Below are 16,187 nucleotides of genomic sequence, written 5' to 3' on the forward strand. Positions count from 1 at the left end.
GGTGATAATTCTCCTCACAGGTGCTATTAAGCTTCCATTTACCTGTATGAAAACAGTTTTCATACAGGTAAATGGAAATGATTATTATGCAAAAGACTTGTGGTTTGCTAAAAAATCTGTGATGTGTAAAAAGAAGAAATACAGTTCTCCACCTCTTATAGATATTGTGTCATACACTGTTACAGAAAAGGTTGCACACTGGATTTAACTAAGCAGAAGAGTAAGATCCTTGAACTGGATAATTAATGGAGTGATTAATATATTTCAGCTGCAGTACGTTCTTTAGCTCTAACTGATGCAGTAGTTTCTCGTTTGTGAAATAACCATCAGTTTGATTCAGAACATAGAGATTAGATTGGGTTTCAATGGAAAAAGGTCTGATGACTCTGTTTCAGACTGATGGATGCATCAGGGTGAGTAGAGAGGTGGATGAAGTGATTACCCATCCTGCCTAGTATCAGTGTTGATGTAGCTGGCAACAGTAATACTAAATAGTGAAAGAAAACATGGACATAATGAGCTGTAGCGTTTGAGCAGTGTTGTGGAGTAACAAAGTAATAATACTTCACTACTGTGCTCAACTGTGTTTTTGGGAGGATTTGTGCTTTACTGAGTATTGTTTATTCTGTTTAATTTCACTTTTACTTCACTGCAATTCCAAACTCAATTGCATACTTCTACTCGGATACATTTTTAATGCACAGTATCATTTCCCATTCCAAAAATAAATTAAATGAAATTTGGTGTTTTCACCGCTAAGAATACCGGTGACTGCAACAAAATCAGGAAGCTGATTTGTCATTGGGGCGAATCGTGTAAAGAACAAGTGCAAACAACTGTCCACGCTCAACCTGTCAGCAATCTGTTGATGTGAGCAGCAACGTAGTATTCCAAAATTCTGTCTGCCTTTGGTTGTTGTTAACATTTACATGTACTTTTGCTTTCATTACTTGAGTACATTTAATTATAGATTACTTGATATACTTAAGTACAGTAAATACTAGATACTTAAAGACTTTGGCCCATTCCCAGTTCACCCCTTGGCCCTCCCCCTTACCCCTCCCCCTCCATTTTGCGCGTTCATGTGAAGGGGTAAAGATGTCCCGAAGAGCTAAGGGGGCGGGCTGTTTGTTATTAGCTTTTACTTGTACTTTTGCTTTCATCACTTGAGTACACGTTATTGTAGATTACTTGATATATGTAAGTACAGTAAATACTAGATACTTGAAGACTTAAACTTGAGCAGCATTTCAGTTGGTGATTTGAACTTGTGTCAAAGTAATTTTTTGGTAGGGTACCTGTACTTGTACTCAAGTGTGACTTTCCAGTACTTTATACAACACTGCGTTTGAGTTTGAGTTAATGAGCTGCACTGTTGCCTTTGGGTGCGATTCCAACACCAGCCTGCAGCAGGGGCCGATTGAAATATTATTATAATTTAGATACAGGGGTTGGACAAAATAATGGAAACACCTTAAAAAATCAACAAAATATAATTTAATATGGTGTAGGTCCGCCTTTTGCAGCAATTACAGCCTCAATTCTCCGAGGTATTGATTCATACAACTTGTGAATTGTTTCCAAAGGAATTTTAAGCCATTCTTCAGTTAGAATACCCTCCAACTCTTTTAGAGACGATGGCGGTGGAAATCGACGTCTTACTTGAATCTCTAAAACTGACCATAAATGCTCAATAATGTTGAGGTCTGGGGACTGTGCCGGCCATACGAGATGCTCAACTTCATTAGAATGTTCCTCATGCCATTCTTTAACAATTCTAGCTGTATGGATTGGGGCATTATCATCTTGAGGTTAAGGTGTTTCCATTATTTTGTCCAACCCCTGTAGTTGAAGTCTTAAGTTTAATTACATATTAGTTAGTAGTTAATGTTTTAAGATAGGATTCCTTTGTTTCATTTTAGTAAGTTTTTAGGATAGTATGGGTCAATTGTAACATCTTGGTCAGCATACCAAACTGACAGATTAATGAACACAGGACATAGGTTTTACCATAGGTACACTTTTAAATACACTTTCCCACATAGGATTGTTAATCACAGGAGATAAGATGTAAACACACTGTCAGTATAGGGTTTTACATACATTACAAACAAAAAGTTAAGGATATTTTCAATTTTTGGGCTATTTTTTTTTTTCAGTTGGGATTCTTTCTCAGCGCTTTTTACTTTTTTGTGTGTGAACTGAATTGAAACACATTTTTTTAATGACCAGACATACAGGGTGGGGAAGCAAAATTTACAATGAACATTTAGTTGTTTTTTCTCAGCAGGCACTACGTCAATTGTTTTGAAACCAAACATATATTGATGTCATAATCATACCTAACACTATTATCCATACCTTTTCAGAAACTTTTGCCCAAATGAGTAATCAGGAAAGCAAACGTCAAAGAGTGTGTGATTTGCTGAATGCACTCGTCACACCAAAGGAGATTTCAAAAATAGTTGGAGTGTCCATAAAGACTGTTTAGAATGGAAAGAAGAGAATGACTATGAGCAAAACTATTACGAGAAAGTCTGGAAGATACTATTAAAGAAGAATGGGAGAAGTTGTCACCTGAATATTTGAGGAACACTTGCGCAAGTTTCAGGAAGCGTATGAAGGCAGTTATTGAGAAAGAAGGACACAGAATAAAAACATTTTCTATTATGTCAATTTTCTTGTGGCAAATAAATTCTCATGACTTTCAATAAACTAATTGGTCATACACTGTCTTTCAATCCCTGCCTCAAAATATTGTAAATTTTGCTTCCCCACCCTGTAGACATAATTGGACAGATTTAATGAATAGCACCTGGGACAAAAAAAAAGAGAAGTATCCTTAACTTTTTGTTTGTAGTGTAGAGTTGAGGTATCACATCGGCTTGACTTTAGAGTCAGATGACACCAGTCCATTTTTGGTGACCCAACCCACCTAACCCAAAGGATCAGCCCATTTTTGAAGATCAGTTTACAAGGATTATAAAAGTGTTGTGCGTTGGAATTTCTGGATCCATCTCCTCCTTGGTGTGGATCCTTAGTACTAAGTAATGCTTTGTCTGTGGTCAGATCAAGTCAAATTAAATGTATAAAAATGAAGCCGAAAATAATCCTGACTTATTCTTGGAGCTGCTAACAAATTCCATGTGGAGTTCTTGCTGTGTCTGCATGGGTTCTCTTCGGGTACTCCGGCTTCATTCCATCATCTGGTCCATCTAAATCACCCATAGGTGTGGGTGCAAGAGTAAATGGTTGTTTGTCTGTATATGGGTGTACCCTGCCTTTGGTAACTCTGATAGACTCCAGCACCCCCACAAACCTCTTGATCATTAAGCCGCTCAGAAAACGAGTGAATGAATAACTGGACACTGCAGCACTGAGCCTTTTTTGTGATGAACTCCACTGTGAAAAGATGATCATTAGTGTGTTACAAACAAAACATGATCTACGACAAGTGCATTTATGGTTCTGTAAGAAAATGTCACTCTGTACAAGTGTTACTCGCACTCAGGCCTCTCAATTTGACAGTTCAGTCACTTCACTTCATGGTTTTTGAGCCCATCTTTCTGAGCTTACCATTTGAACTCCTTTTTATTTGTCATAACTTAATAGCGAAAACGTAACACAAAAGCCTGCAGGTTAAAGTTGACTGACTGAAGACTTTTTGTGCTGACAAATGACTGGTAGAAGCACAGATCGAACACTACAACATAAAATGGGACGAATATGTCTGTGAGAGGTACAGAACTGTACAACAGAAAAAAAAACACTATTTGTACTCGATGTTAGCGGTATAGTCATCTAATACATTCCACATAAAACAAGCTACATGAAACATACTGGAGACATCGCCCAGTCCTGGTTATATGGTTGTTACAGCTCCATCCCTCACTGGAATACAATGACATTATTATTTTTTTTTTGTCTTTGTACTAATAGGTTCTTGCCTCTGACAGCAGCATAAAAGCAGCTCTCTGGGCGGCATGCTAATATTGTCTAACAGCCTCAATTTCATGGATTCTGAGCAGAGGAGCATAAGAGTCGCATGGTGAACGTGCCCGCAGAGAAACACCTGGTTGTTGAATCGACCCTTGGAAAGTGTTCTGAGGACTTGACAAGGTCTTTGTCAACTCTCAAGATCATGAGGGTAGATTGGCTTGAATGGGATCATTGATCTCATACTCACAGCTGAAGTACCACTTTAATGTTCCTGTTGTTTTTCTTTTTATTACCCTTGAAAATGAATTTCCCCCGACTGTATTCTCTCGGCAAAAGGCTGTTTTATATTTGACGGAGTTACGATGACATCTTGTGAGGGAGGGTTGAACAGTGGACCTTTTCATGTTTAGGACTGGTAGAACATAAGGGAAAAAAAACAAAGATCAAAGAACAGGCATCTCCCACCTCAGGCGTGACATCTGGCATATCAAGAAAAAAAAAACAAAACGAGAAAAAGTCAAAAATATAACTCGGATGAAATGTGTCTCCTGATCATGTTTTGGCTGAAGGAGGGTTTGTTCTCTGCGGAGGTCATAAGTCCTCACTGATCCTTTTCTAAATGTCAGAGCCCCCCCTCAAAAAAAAAAAAAAAAAATTTCCTTGGAATATCATAGGCTCTAACGGCAGTGCTCTTGGAATGCATGGTATTTCAGAGCTGATGGCATACACTTTACCGTAATAACATAATCAATGATGTCTGTCTTCATAAAGCACTCAGTGGGCTGCATCTCACTGAAGTGGGCCATGATGTTTGATATGATCCAGCAAGCATTCAGTATTCCGCTTTCATATCCGTCAAGTCATTACCTTTGCAAATGGTATTATCATACACATATTTCACTGCAGTAACATAAAAAACAAATAACAAGCAATAACAATAGCTTCCTACAAATATCACTCTCACTGCAATATCATAATGTGTCAGTGTTAGGTTGTGCCTTCCATAATTTCTTTCTTTATTTTTAGTACCACCGAAGCAAAAAATATGTTGTCATTAACCCTATTTTCAGTGAAGTTGCAACATTTTCTTCAGTATAATAAAAATATAAAATCATTTGAACCTTTATTTAACTCTTTAAAACCTGACGTATCATCGCTGCCACACCCTGCACATATACAGTTTGGATGGCTGGAACTCTTTCACTGTTTGTGCACTTGAATTCCAATGGTTTCTGAAACCTGAGACATTTTGCTTTACAGTCTTTACTAGGGATGCACTGATACCAATATGAGTATTGGCATCGGCTCCGATACTCAGTGTGTGTACTCATACTCGTACTCATAAAAGTAATCCAATACAAATGCACCGATACCACTTACGGCCGTGTGACAGTCACAGTTCAGTGCAGCAGGTATGAGGAGGAGGAATAATGTGTGTGGAGTGTGAAGAGTGTGGAGATTTTTCAAAATAAATGACGGTGATAAAAGTAACGCTGACTGCAAGTAATGTTAAAGACACAGACAGATACGGACGCAGCGTTCTGTCCATCCTCTGCGTACATTCCATCAGTTTTCCAGGTGCTCGTGGATGCGTAAACAGAATGAGAATACCGGCAGAAGTACGGAGCGGTGCAGACCGCTACTAACAGAAGTGAAAATGAAACTTATCACTCATTTCTCTTTTCTCTACCTGTTGAAGCTAAGCTGTTAAACCTTACCAGTGAAAACGCTGCAATATTAGTATCACATTAGTATTACCCCTGTCATTCCCCTGTTTGTTATTACTGACTTTCTTCTTCTTCTTCTCAAAAAACTTTACTCTTCTTCATGGTATTTGTCCAGTATGGTTAATTCAGAGCAGCGCCCCCTGGTGGATTAATTGAGAAACGCTCATTCCAACACATTAAATGTCAGTAGCAGCACTTTGTTCCAGTCAGACTAATGACAACGACAATAAAGCACATTTACAAAAGGAACTAACAACTGGAATGGGATTATTCAGTACTCGTATCGGTACTCTGTATCGGCAAGTACTCAAATGTAAGTACTTGTACTCGTACTCAGTCTGGAAAAAAGTGGTATTGGTGCATCCCTAGTCTTTACTAACGTGTTGACCCGTGGGGATACACAGGTTCTAGTTGTAGTAGTTTTTATGCTGTTGTGTATTCACGTTTGCTGTACCACATTAGTCCAGAAATCACTGCCAAAGCGTTGTGGCCATAGCAACGTGACTATAAGGCTATTGTATTCCAAAAAGACTAATATCTCCCTAAATATTGGTCCTATCAACTTGCCGTTTTCGCTAATCTGTCACTTGACCAAAAATACATAAGTAGGCCAAACTGCAGCAGTCAGCTCTTTCTGGATTTTGTGTGAATCCCAAGACACACACACATGCCCGCACACAGAGGCCGCTTGGCTCTTTATAATATAGTTTGGACCATTACGGTAATTTCACTCACCTGCACTAGAAGAAGCTGTTTCTCAGTATTATAACATGCAGTAAATGGTAAATGATTGCTAGTGTTTGAAAGAACTGGAAAAAAAGTGCTCTGGAAAACTGGGCAAACGGACTCACTTGCAGCATATTTTCCAACGTTTTTATAGTCAAAATAAGAAAAAGTTATTATGAAAAGATTCAGAGTCTGGAGGAGTCTCAGTGTGAAGACGGTGGGCTCAACAGGGTTTTAGAAAACTGTTTTTACTTAACACAGTCTAGTGCTCCAACCAGGAATGCAATATGAAACTGTATTAATTAAGCTAGGACTATGCCCTAAAACACTGCTGAGATGGACTTAAACACGGTGGAAATGTGTTATGGTCAGATACAGATACAGATGAACCTCATTAATCTCCAGGGGGAAGATGAAGGTAGGGTTCCAAAATGAGTAAAAAGTATAGGAAAAGGGAGAGATGTCCGTCTAGGTTCTCATTTACCCAGGTCATCGTTCTTCTTGGTAGTTGTTCTAAATTCAACTGGACTGGTTTAGCTCTTTTGAAAAAAGTTTCATCTCCCATCCAAGAGACTTCTTCAGTTCTGTAGGGAAAGCTGGAAAAGAAAAGATGATAGAATAAATTGTGAAATATCCCTTTTTCCTCAAGTGTGTTGTAGGTATCAACATCTAAATTTGTTCATTTAACCCATAAAGACCCAGAGCTACTTTTGTGGCAGTTCCTAAATGAATTTTTTCTCTCTTTTTTACCTTTCTTAAGGGATTTATCACCATTTATTGTAATATTATCCTCTGTATTTAACCCTTTTCAGTGTAAATCAAGTAATTTCCTATAAGTCCTATTTTCATTTATTCCTAAAAGGTGACTTTTTCAGCAAAAATATCAATAACAGAACATCAAAAATGTCTCCAACCGCTGTCATTGATCCAACTCCACGGGTTTGATAATGGGATAAATGTTGTAGAAGATGACGGTGTTTCCATGTTCCTTATGGAGCCTCTGAACATCCAAATGGGTCATTTATTTACATGTATTGATAGGATTAGTGGTTCAATAGTTAAACATTATAAGTGAGGGGATGCTTTTGGTCACCAGTGGCTGTTTGGGTGTTTATGGGTTAAATTGGTCAGTGAAAAGTGAAGCCACCCAGTCTTTTGTACGGAACCACAGATTAGAGCAGCAGAGTCACATCTGACAGCATCCCAACAGTGGTAATTACAGCTGCCAGGCACATATTTCACCCCCTATCTCTCTGAAAACACAAACCTCCTGTCGCTGCATAGATTTCTGACAGCCCAGTCCACAGAAGGGGACAGAAATCTGTTTCCTCCCACTTGAATTTCCAATATTCTGAAATTCATTCATTTATTCATTCATAGTCTGAACCACCTACATTACGTTACGTTGATAAATGCATCTATCTGAAGCCTATCCCAGATTCCACTGGGAGAAGGTGGGGTTTATGCTGCATTCCAGACTGCTGGGGGATGGGAAGTTTCCAACATCCAACTCTGTAAAATGGATCGGAATGCCTGTCCGAACCGGAAGTCCTAGTTGGTAAAGTGGGGCCTAATCAAAGTACCCTGACCTCACCGCAAACTCCAATGTGACGTCCACACAACAATGGTGGCAGGGCCGGTTCTATCCTGTCATATTAGGGTGGGCTGGTTGAAATAACTGGTGGGCAACTTGGTTGGTGTGTACTGACGATAGCAATAGTGTCCTGAAGGCTCACACTTTGAATTGCAGTCCTAACGGCACTGAAAAGAAGCGGTTTAGGGGTTTATTTAAGTATAAGAATCCCTTTATTGATCTCCAAAGAAGAATTCAGTTGTCTGGCAGCTCATCTGTGTTCATTTACTCTTTAATATAAAATAAAAATGATTTTAAAAGTCGTTCATGCATATTTTTTTTCAATGGATGAGCTTTGAAAATAAAAGAATGAATACTAAATACTCATGAAAATAAATTATTCTCACTGTGGCCAGAATTTAGACAAAATGAAGGCCATCTACTCTTGTTCAAACTCAGACTGAAAAGTGGCACAAATAGAACAACCGCACAAACAACTGAAACTTGGCCAAAAGTAAAAAATAAAAAAAAACCCTAAATTATATTTTTTCATATTTCACAAACCAAAAAAGTCTTATTCAAATTCAATCTGAAAAGTGACAAATGACAAAGAGAACAACAAATCTTTCTTTTTCTTCTAAAACCCTGAAATTTAGACTCAGATGTCAGTAGAACTATATATATATATATATATATATATAGACCATCATGATGAAATTATTATAATAATTATTATAATTTAGTGACAGAGATCATTTACCCCTCACTCAGTTTTTGTCCCTTCCTTGGGCGACGGTTGACAGACCCTGTGTGTGTTTTACTGGCGTTGTGTTGCCCAATGTGTGTGTTTTATTGCCGTTGCTGTAGTCAGTGTGTGCGTGCGTAACATGATGTGAGTGTCCGCCGAACCGGCCCTGCTGCTCTGCAGGAGCCCAGAGACGATGCTCAGCCCCAGGGCACGTCAACAAGCCACAGATACAGTGAAACTCCGATAGAAAGAATCGCAGCATTAAACAGAAACCCCGAAAGGTGCAGGAGAGACCTCGATAGGTGCAAGGAGGGGCGTTTAACTCCCCACAGCCCAGAAACGGACTGTGACCTGCTGTACGAGTGAATGAAGCTCTCAGGAAATGCAAAACAATAATGACAACCAATCACTGACGGAATAGGGTGGGCTTTGGGCTGCCCATCCAATCGCAAATAAGAGCCAATAGTCCTATAGTTTGTTATGTTTTTCTGTTGGATAAACGTTTTCCCTTAACTTTCGACTGGGTGGGCAAGACGGACATTTGGGTGGGCTGAGCCCACCCCTGCCCATGCCTACTGCTGGCCTCGAATGGTGGCGCACAGTGTGCAAGTTTGCAATGAAAAGAAACTTCACAATGTATATTTAGCTCATCCGTCATTTCACCTCTTCCATCTTGTTTGCGTTCATGTGAACACTGTACTGTCGACAGTCAAAATGCCTCTTCCCTATCAAAGCAAAAAGGAGCTTGGATCTGTGATCTCCATGTTTGTTGTTTATGTTCAATATGGATCACCTGGAATACTTTGAGGTGGGATGTAGTTAAATCCAAGTGAGATGTATTCTACCTCCCAGGACTCTGGAATGCAGCATTATTCTGGACATGCTCCCAGTTCACCTGAGGGAACCAGTGCACCCCCGTCCTGCCAAATATGTTGAAATGTAATCATAAAGTTTTTGCTCAGTGATGCCAGAAAAAACAAACGAACAAAAAAACTGTCAATCTTTATTGTCTTTAAGGAAAGATTTAATCTTTTCTGGAAATTAGGTGTGGATTTGCTGCTTTGTTTTTATTTTTTTTAAACCATTTAACTCTTTTCTCCACAGGAACTGGAGAGGGTAACGGCGTTACAGACCAACCTGCAGCTGGCAGCCGTCATCTGCACCAATGCAAGGAGGTATTTATCACTTCATGTCTGTTCCCTTGTTATGTAGCCTTGACTTGGCGTGGTTTAGCTCAGTTTGAACCAGTGTTTAGCATTTTCTCTACAACTATATTACTCCCTCATCATGGCTGGCAATTAAAGCTGCTCGACATGAACATATAGTCATATTCTGACGTCGCCTTCAGTGTGTCTGCAGCTATGAGTGACACAACAATAAAAGATGAAAGTTCAGATTTTAGGATGTATTTTTTTATTTTTATTTTTTTTTAATACTTTATTTTTATATACAAATTTTACAGTATACAGAACAAACAAACAAACAATAAAAACCCAGACCACAACAGTTAGAGCATCTAGGTTCAACCTTTAGACAAATAAAATACAGACAGGTTCAGGACAAATTAAACAAAAAAGTCAAAATAAGTCTACATAAGTATAAGATTAGACAGGTTCAAGGATTTCTTTCATTAACATAAACATCCCATTTTTCCCCAATATTTTTTACATTTGCCAGTAGTGAGTCTTAATGAGAAGGTCAGCCTTTCCATGTCATAAATTTCATTCACAACAAGTATCAAGTATCAGAAGTGTTGGGGGATCTTCACATCCATTTTCGAGTTACGGCTTTTTTTTTTGCCCTTGTTAATAATAAGGATTTTAGGATGTATTGTCCAAAATTAAATGTTAACAGCCGAGAATGTAATTATTTACGCTACAGATCTATGGCTGACCTTTCAATAGAGCTGACTTTCTGTTTGGAGTCCAACATTACAACATGATTACACACCCACGAAATGACGCAGCAACAATTCTGGATTGACTAGTCTGTGATCTGCATGTTTTTTTGTTATGGTTATTATTACTTTGGGTTGCATGGAACCTCAAGAAAGGTGATTCAGTGTACAGTCTGTTCTGCAGAGGTGGACAGTACTTAGATACTTCATTACTGTTCCTACATTTTCAGGTATCTGTACTTTAAGTATTACTATTGCTTCTCAACTTTCAACATGAATATCTTTACTTTCTACTCATTACATTTTTGAAAACATACTTAGCTGTAGTTTTTATGCATTTGGAGCAAATTATCCATCATTTTTTATGCATTTTTAAAATTTATTTTCCATCATCATGAGGTATTTTGACCCAGTGGAATGTTGGGTTGTTGTAGTTGGTGAATCCATCCTTTAGGACAGGGGTGTCAAACTCATTTTAGTTCAGGGGCCACATTCAGCTAAATTTGATCTGAAGTGGGCCGAACCATTAAAATAATAACATAATTATATGTCAATAATGTCAACTCCAAAATTTTCTCTATGTTTTAGAGTGAAAAAAGTAAATTTAAACAATGAAAATGTTTACATCTACAAACTATCCTTTCAAACAATGTGAATAACATGAACAAACTGAAAAAATAAGCATAATTTTAATAATATTAAGCCTCACTTAGACTTAGACTTAGACTTACTTTATTGATCCACACAATGGGGAAATTACTTTGTTACAGTAACAGCACAAGACGTAACAGGCTGCCGGCATCCCCGGCGCCATAAATCTTGACAGAATAATGCAAAGCACAAGTATAAGACATCATACAGTTTACACACAGTACACGTGGACACATGATGGAATTTTTTCATGGATTTAAAGGGATTCGGGGGACAGTGTGAATAATTAGGCCGACAGCAGACGTCAAGTGGGGGGGGGGGAATGGGAGATGCATGAGCTCTGTAAGAATTGTGGAATGTGTGTGCTAAGATAAGAGACACCAGTGGGTTCGCTCTGTCCATAACCTTCAGTCTTATCAGTCTTATCAGTCCTTATCAGTTCAGCCACTGTTGTCTTCACTTGATCATTTCCACATGTTTATTATAACTGACAGATCACAGTGGATCTACAAATACACAAAACATTTAATATCAGGCAGAATGTTGTTAAAATTTTACTTACTTCTCTTAAAATATTTCAGGTTGGCCATATTTGTTCAGGTTTTCAAATTTTTTGTGAAATTATACTTTGTTTTAGTGTAAACACATGAAAATAATTATTAAGAGAGAAATTTGAAGTTGTGAGTATTGATATGTTATTATGATAGTATTTTACTAGTCCCGCCCACTTGACATTGAATTGGTCTAAATGTGGAACCTGAACTAAAGTGATTGTTAATTTCTTCAGTGTAATTTTTGTATTTCACAACTTCATCCCATGGGCTGGACTGGACCCTTTGGCGGGCCGGATTTAGCCCCCGGGCCGTATGCTTAACACCTGTGCTTTAGGACATCTTGGACAAAAATCGCACAAATACTGATGCAAACAAACACATTTGATATATGGTGGATCTTGGAGCCCAAATTCACATTTTCCAACTGATTCTGCCATTTGTAATATTGCCCATTTTGTTTTCAGACACTTTCCTCTGTTTATTCCTGTTTATACACATCATAATCACCTTTGACCAGGTCCAATGATTACATACGGAGTCTAGGGTGACCAGGTGTCCCGCTTTGTGCGGGACTGCACAGCATTATGACCATTTTTTCCATGTCCTGCAAATTGAGACGATGTCCCGCATTTGATTGGCTCTGTCTTTCCAAAGTGCAGCGCAGTCACCTTCCTCCAAACATGACTTTCATTTTATAGCGGAGACAGCACTATCACCATTGACTGTGTCCACTGTCAATCAACCAACATATACATGGGGTCAGGAGTCCATCAACCTGTCACCGGTGTCCTCCTGAGCTCCGCCCACTGACACACAGGACACAAAGGCAAAACCCTCAGACACCGACATGCAAATATTGGCGGAAATCATGGAAACTCCGCGCAAAAAAAAGAAGACGATGCAGCTACAGAAAAGAATGGAAAAATGTTTATACATGGGTGAAAGCGGTGGGGGATGATTGACAAAGGGTATTCTGCAAACTATGTCAAACTTTTTTCTCCATCGTGCATGGAGGCGAGTATGACCTGAAGCGACACACTGTGATGTCTGGTTAGATTTGATCCATAGTCCCTTTTACCTATTTTTTAAGTTTGGAGTTGGAAATGAGAGACAACAAAAAAAAAAAAAAAAATGCTTTTGTTAAGTATGTGGATTTTTTTTTTTTTTTTTGAAAATTCCACAGGATATTTACTTTATCTTATTCTACTTTTATTACTGTGTTAGAATGCTAAATGTTTGACTGTTCTGTGTTTGGATGTACAAAGGTTTTAGGTCCAAGTAATTTTAAGTTGGCTGGAAGTGGAAACAGCTGTTCTAATGTTGTCAGTTATGCCTTTTTGTTTTATTGCACATAGATTAATTTACCTTTTAGGGTTGACAACATGTACTCAAAAAAATTAAAAAAAAATCTGATTTAAGTATTTAATTACAATGATTGAAACTTGAGGTTTCTTTTTTTTTTTTATTTTTACAAGTAGATTTTTTGTTTTGTTTTCACAAGCAAAAAGAGTAGTTGAAACCTGTGCAAAAAAAGCAAAAAATAAATGCCCAATGCAAAAATATGCATACTATGTGCAACCAAATGAAATGGTTGTTATTCATATTTATAAGCTCTACAATAAGATGCACATTGTTTAAAAATCTAGACTTTGTTTCAGCATTACGGTTACGTGTCCCACATTGTCCCACACAAACACATTCCTTGTCCCACATGTGGTTCGTAAGCACCTGGTCACCCTAACAGAGTCCCAGTTACACTTAAAGTATCAGGAATAAATCACATGGTCACAATCATTTCATGAGAAGAGGGAACAATGTTTTTTTTGTTTTGTTTTTTTTAACTCTTTTTATTGAAATTAGAACAATGACGATATAAAAAAAACTCATTAATAGTATCTATGTCATGTCATAACAAGAAGACTACACTTGCACTCACATACACACACACACACAAAAAGAAGGGGGGGGTCTGCCTACTTACTTAATATTAAAGTAATCTACAAAAGGCCTCCAAATTGAAAAAAGTGACTTTACATTGTCTTGTAGATAAAATTAGATTTTCTCCAAATGTAAGTGTTGCATAATGTCTTTCAACAGAGCCTGATGAGTTGGAGGATTTTTGTTCTTCCAGTTTAACAGAATAAGGCGTCTGGCCAGTAGTGTCACAAACTTCAAAACAACACTCTGTTTAGTACTAAGGTCCACTCCTGTTGGTTCCACACCGAACATTATTGTTATTGGGTCTGGAGGGATCTGTCTGTTAAAAATCTTCAACAAAGGGAAAAGAGGTAACAATGTTTTATTCCAATTTGATGGGCAACAGTGTATTTAGTATAAGCAGTGAGTCCTATCCTCCTGATGGACATGTGCCACAGGTCCAGTGAAATAAGGGAAATGGTGACATAAGACATGTAATAAATCTGCCTCAGTGGCCTTTTTTTTATATTGACTGCCAAATGACTTTTCCTATAGCAACGCATGTTTTGTATTAATTCCATTTAATCACCATAGTCTGTTGCTTATAAACTCAACACTGAGCTGAATCTGTAAATATGCACTAATTACTTTATTTTATGTGAGCTAAATTATTTAGTTTTCTTTAGAGACTAAAGAGAGTTTATCTGAATTTTAATTAAGCAATTTAATTTTACACATAATAAAAGGGGGAAAAAAGGATGAGTCACCAAAGAATGTTAGTGGAAGACATTTTTCAACAGTGAATCATGAACTAAAACCTGGAGATTTAGATCTCTGGTGGTCTCTTTTTGAGATATCTCGACCTTCTTAAATTTTGTTTTCTTCAGAATTCCAGTGATTGTGAGCATGCGTGGTCTTATTTTCCAGAAACTCTTTCCGCGAGCCAGCACTACTAGCTTAGCCTTCGGTTTCTGTTTGACAATCGGGTCCACCGTTTTGTCCTCCACCTCCTTGACATGAACCTCCACGTCTTTGTGGTCAATCATAGACCAGAACTTAGTCTCATAACTCATCTGGTCTCTGTTGGTCCTTACTGGTTCCTGATTGCTCAAATATACAGAATACACATTAGATTGTGTAATAAAAAAAAATAACATGAATAGAATTAAAGATTTGTGATGACATTTCTGAAAACATATTTTTCTTCTTTTTTATGTTAGCACAACACACACACATGTAAATTAGATCCACTGTTATGAGCTTATAGGCTTGGTAAATGTGCCAGATTTACTTAAAACATATTGAAGTGTTTACCTGAGAAATTAGATCCAACATATGAGTCTAAATGAACCCAATGCATGCAATTCTATGGAAAGAAAGTCATTTTCAATAGAAATATTAGTAAACTAGAAAAGCCTCGGAGTGCGCAGACCTCAGCCAAGGCAGATCAGTCCCCCCGATCACCACCAAAATTGAATAATTTGTTACTTGTGCCAGTAATGTGCCAACATTTGCTGAAAATGTCATCAAAATCTGTCCTTAACTTTTTGAGTTATCTTGATCTTGCTAACAGACAAACAAACCCCCCCCCCCCGATCACCACCTAAATTTGTTCCTTGTGCCAGTATCATTTCCTGAAAATTTCCTGAAAAACTTTTTCAGTTATCTTGCTAGCAGAGGGACAGACAAACGGACAAACCCTGATGAAAACATAACCTCCGCTCTTACACTTGGTGGAGGTAAATGTATAATTAGACAAAAAACGAAACAGACAGTAAAGGGAGTCTGGACTGCACACAAAGGTATCAGTGTTTTAAGTTCTGTTGTGGACACTGAAAACACAATAACACATTGTGGTATAATTCCTTTACATTTCTTTATATTCTTTTTTATTCGAAGTTTGCATAGTTTAATCCTCTTCACGTTGTAATAATAAGATGCAGCTGCTAGAAATGACCTTCAAAGATCTTATCAGTGCATTTCAGTGCCTGTACGTTTTTCACTTTTACTGGAGAATTTATATTCATCTGCGGTTATAGACTACTTATCGCTGGTGCACTGCTCATTTTAATGTCAGTTGAAATTAGTTTTGTAAATCTGTATTGATGTTTTTTTTTCTCTCCCTGTACGCTTGGATTTCTGTCTGAAGGCAACTCAGTGTTGCAAAAGAGGGATTCACCGAGGCCAGCCTGGGTCTGTTGGCTAATCAGAGGAGACGGCAGCTGCTGACAGGCCTGCTCAAATCACTGAGGACCATCAAGACCCTGGTAAGGTTTACACACAAGAAAACACCAACACAGTCAGCTTCAAAATGCACATTTGACTTCAGTGAATGTGGAGTACAACCTGAAGTCACAAGAACCACAGAGACACGTTGTGACAGACACAAACTCAAGATCCAGTCCAACTCTATTACAAACTGTTTTCATTCTTACAACAGAAATCCTGCCCCATT

The 16,187-nt window shown here is 38.0% G+C and overlaps 1 protein-coding gene across 2 annotated transcripts in view; it reads left to right on the forward strand.

The window, feature by feature from the left end:
* Positions 1 to 16,187, forward strand: part of vps50 (VPS50 subunit of EARP/GARPII complex) — a 303,387-nt gene that overhangs the window by 68,263 nt on the left and 218,937 nt on the right. For both annotated transcript variants that reach the window (XM_030147934.1, XM_030147933.1), the window contains exons 6-7: positions 9,818 to 9,888; positions 15,882 to 15,999. In XM_030147934.1, the coding sequence (XP_030003794.1) occupies positions 9,818 to 9,888; positions 15,882 to 15,999 (189 nt within the window). The remainder of the gene's footprint in view (positions 1 to 9,817; positions 9,889 to 15,881; positions 16,000 to 16,187) is intronic.

The sequence above is a fragment of the Sphaeramia orbicularis genome, chromosome 11, assembly GCF_902148855.1.
Source record: "Sphaeramia orbicularis chromosome 11, fSphaOr1.1, whole genome shotgun sequence".
Lineage (NCBI taxonomy): Eukaryota > Metazoa > Chordata > Actinopteri > Kurtiformes > Apogonidae > Sphaeramia > Sphaeramia orbicularis.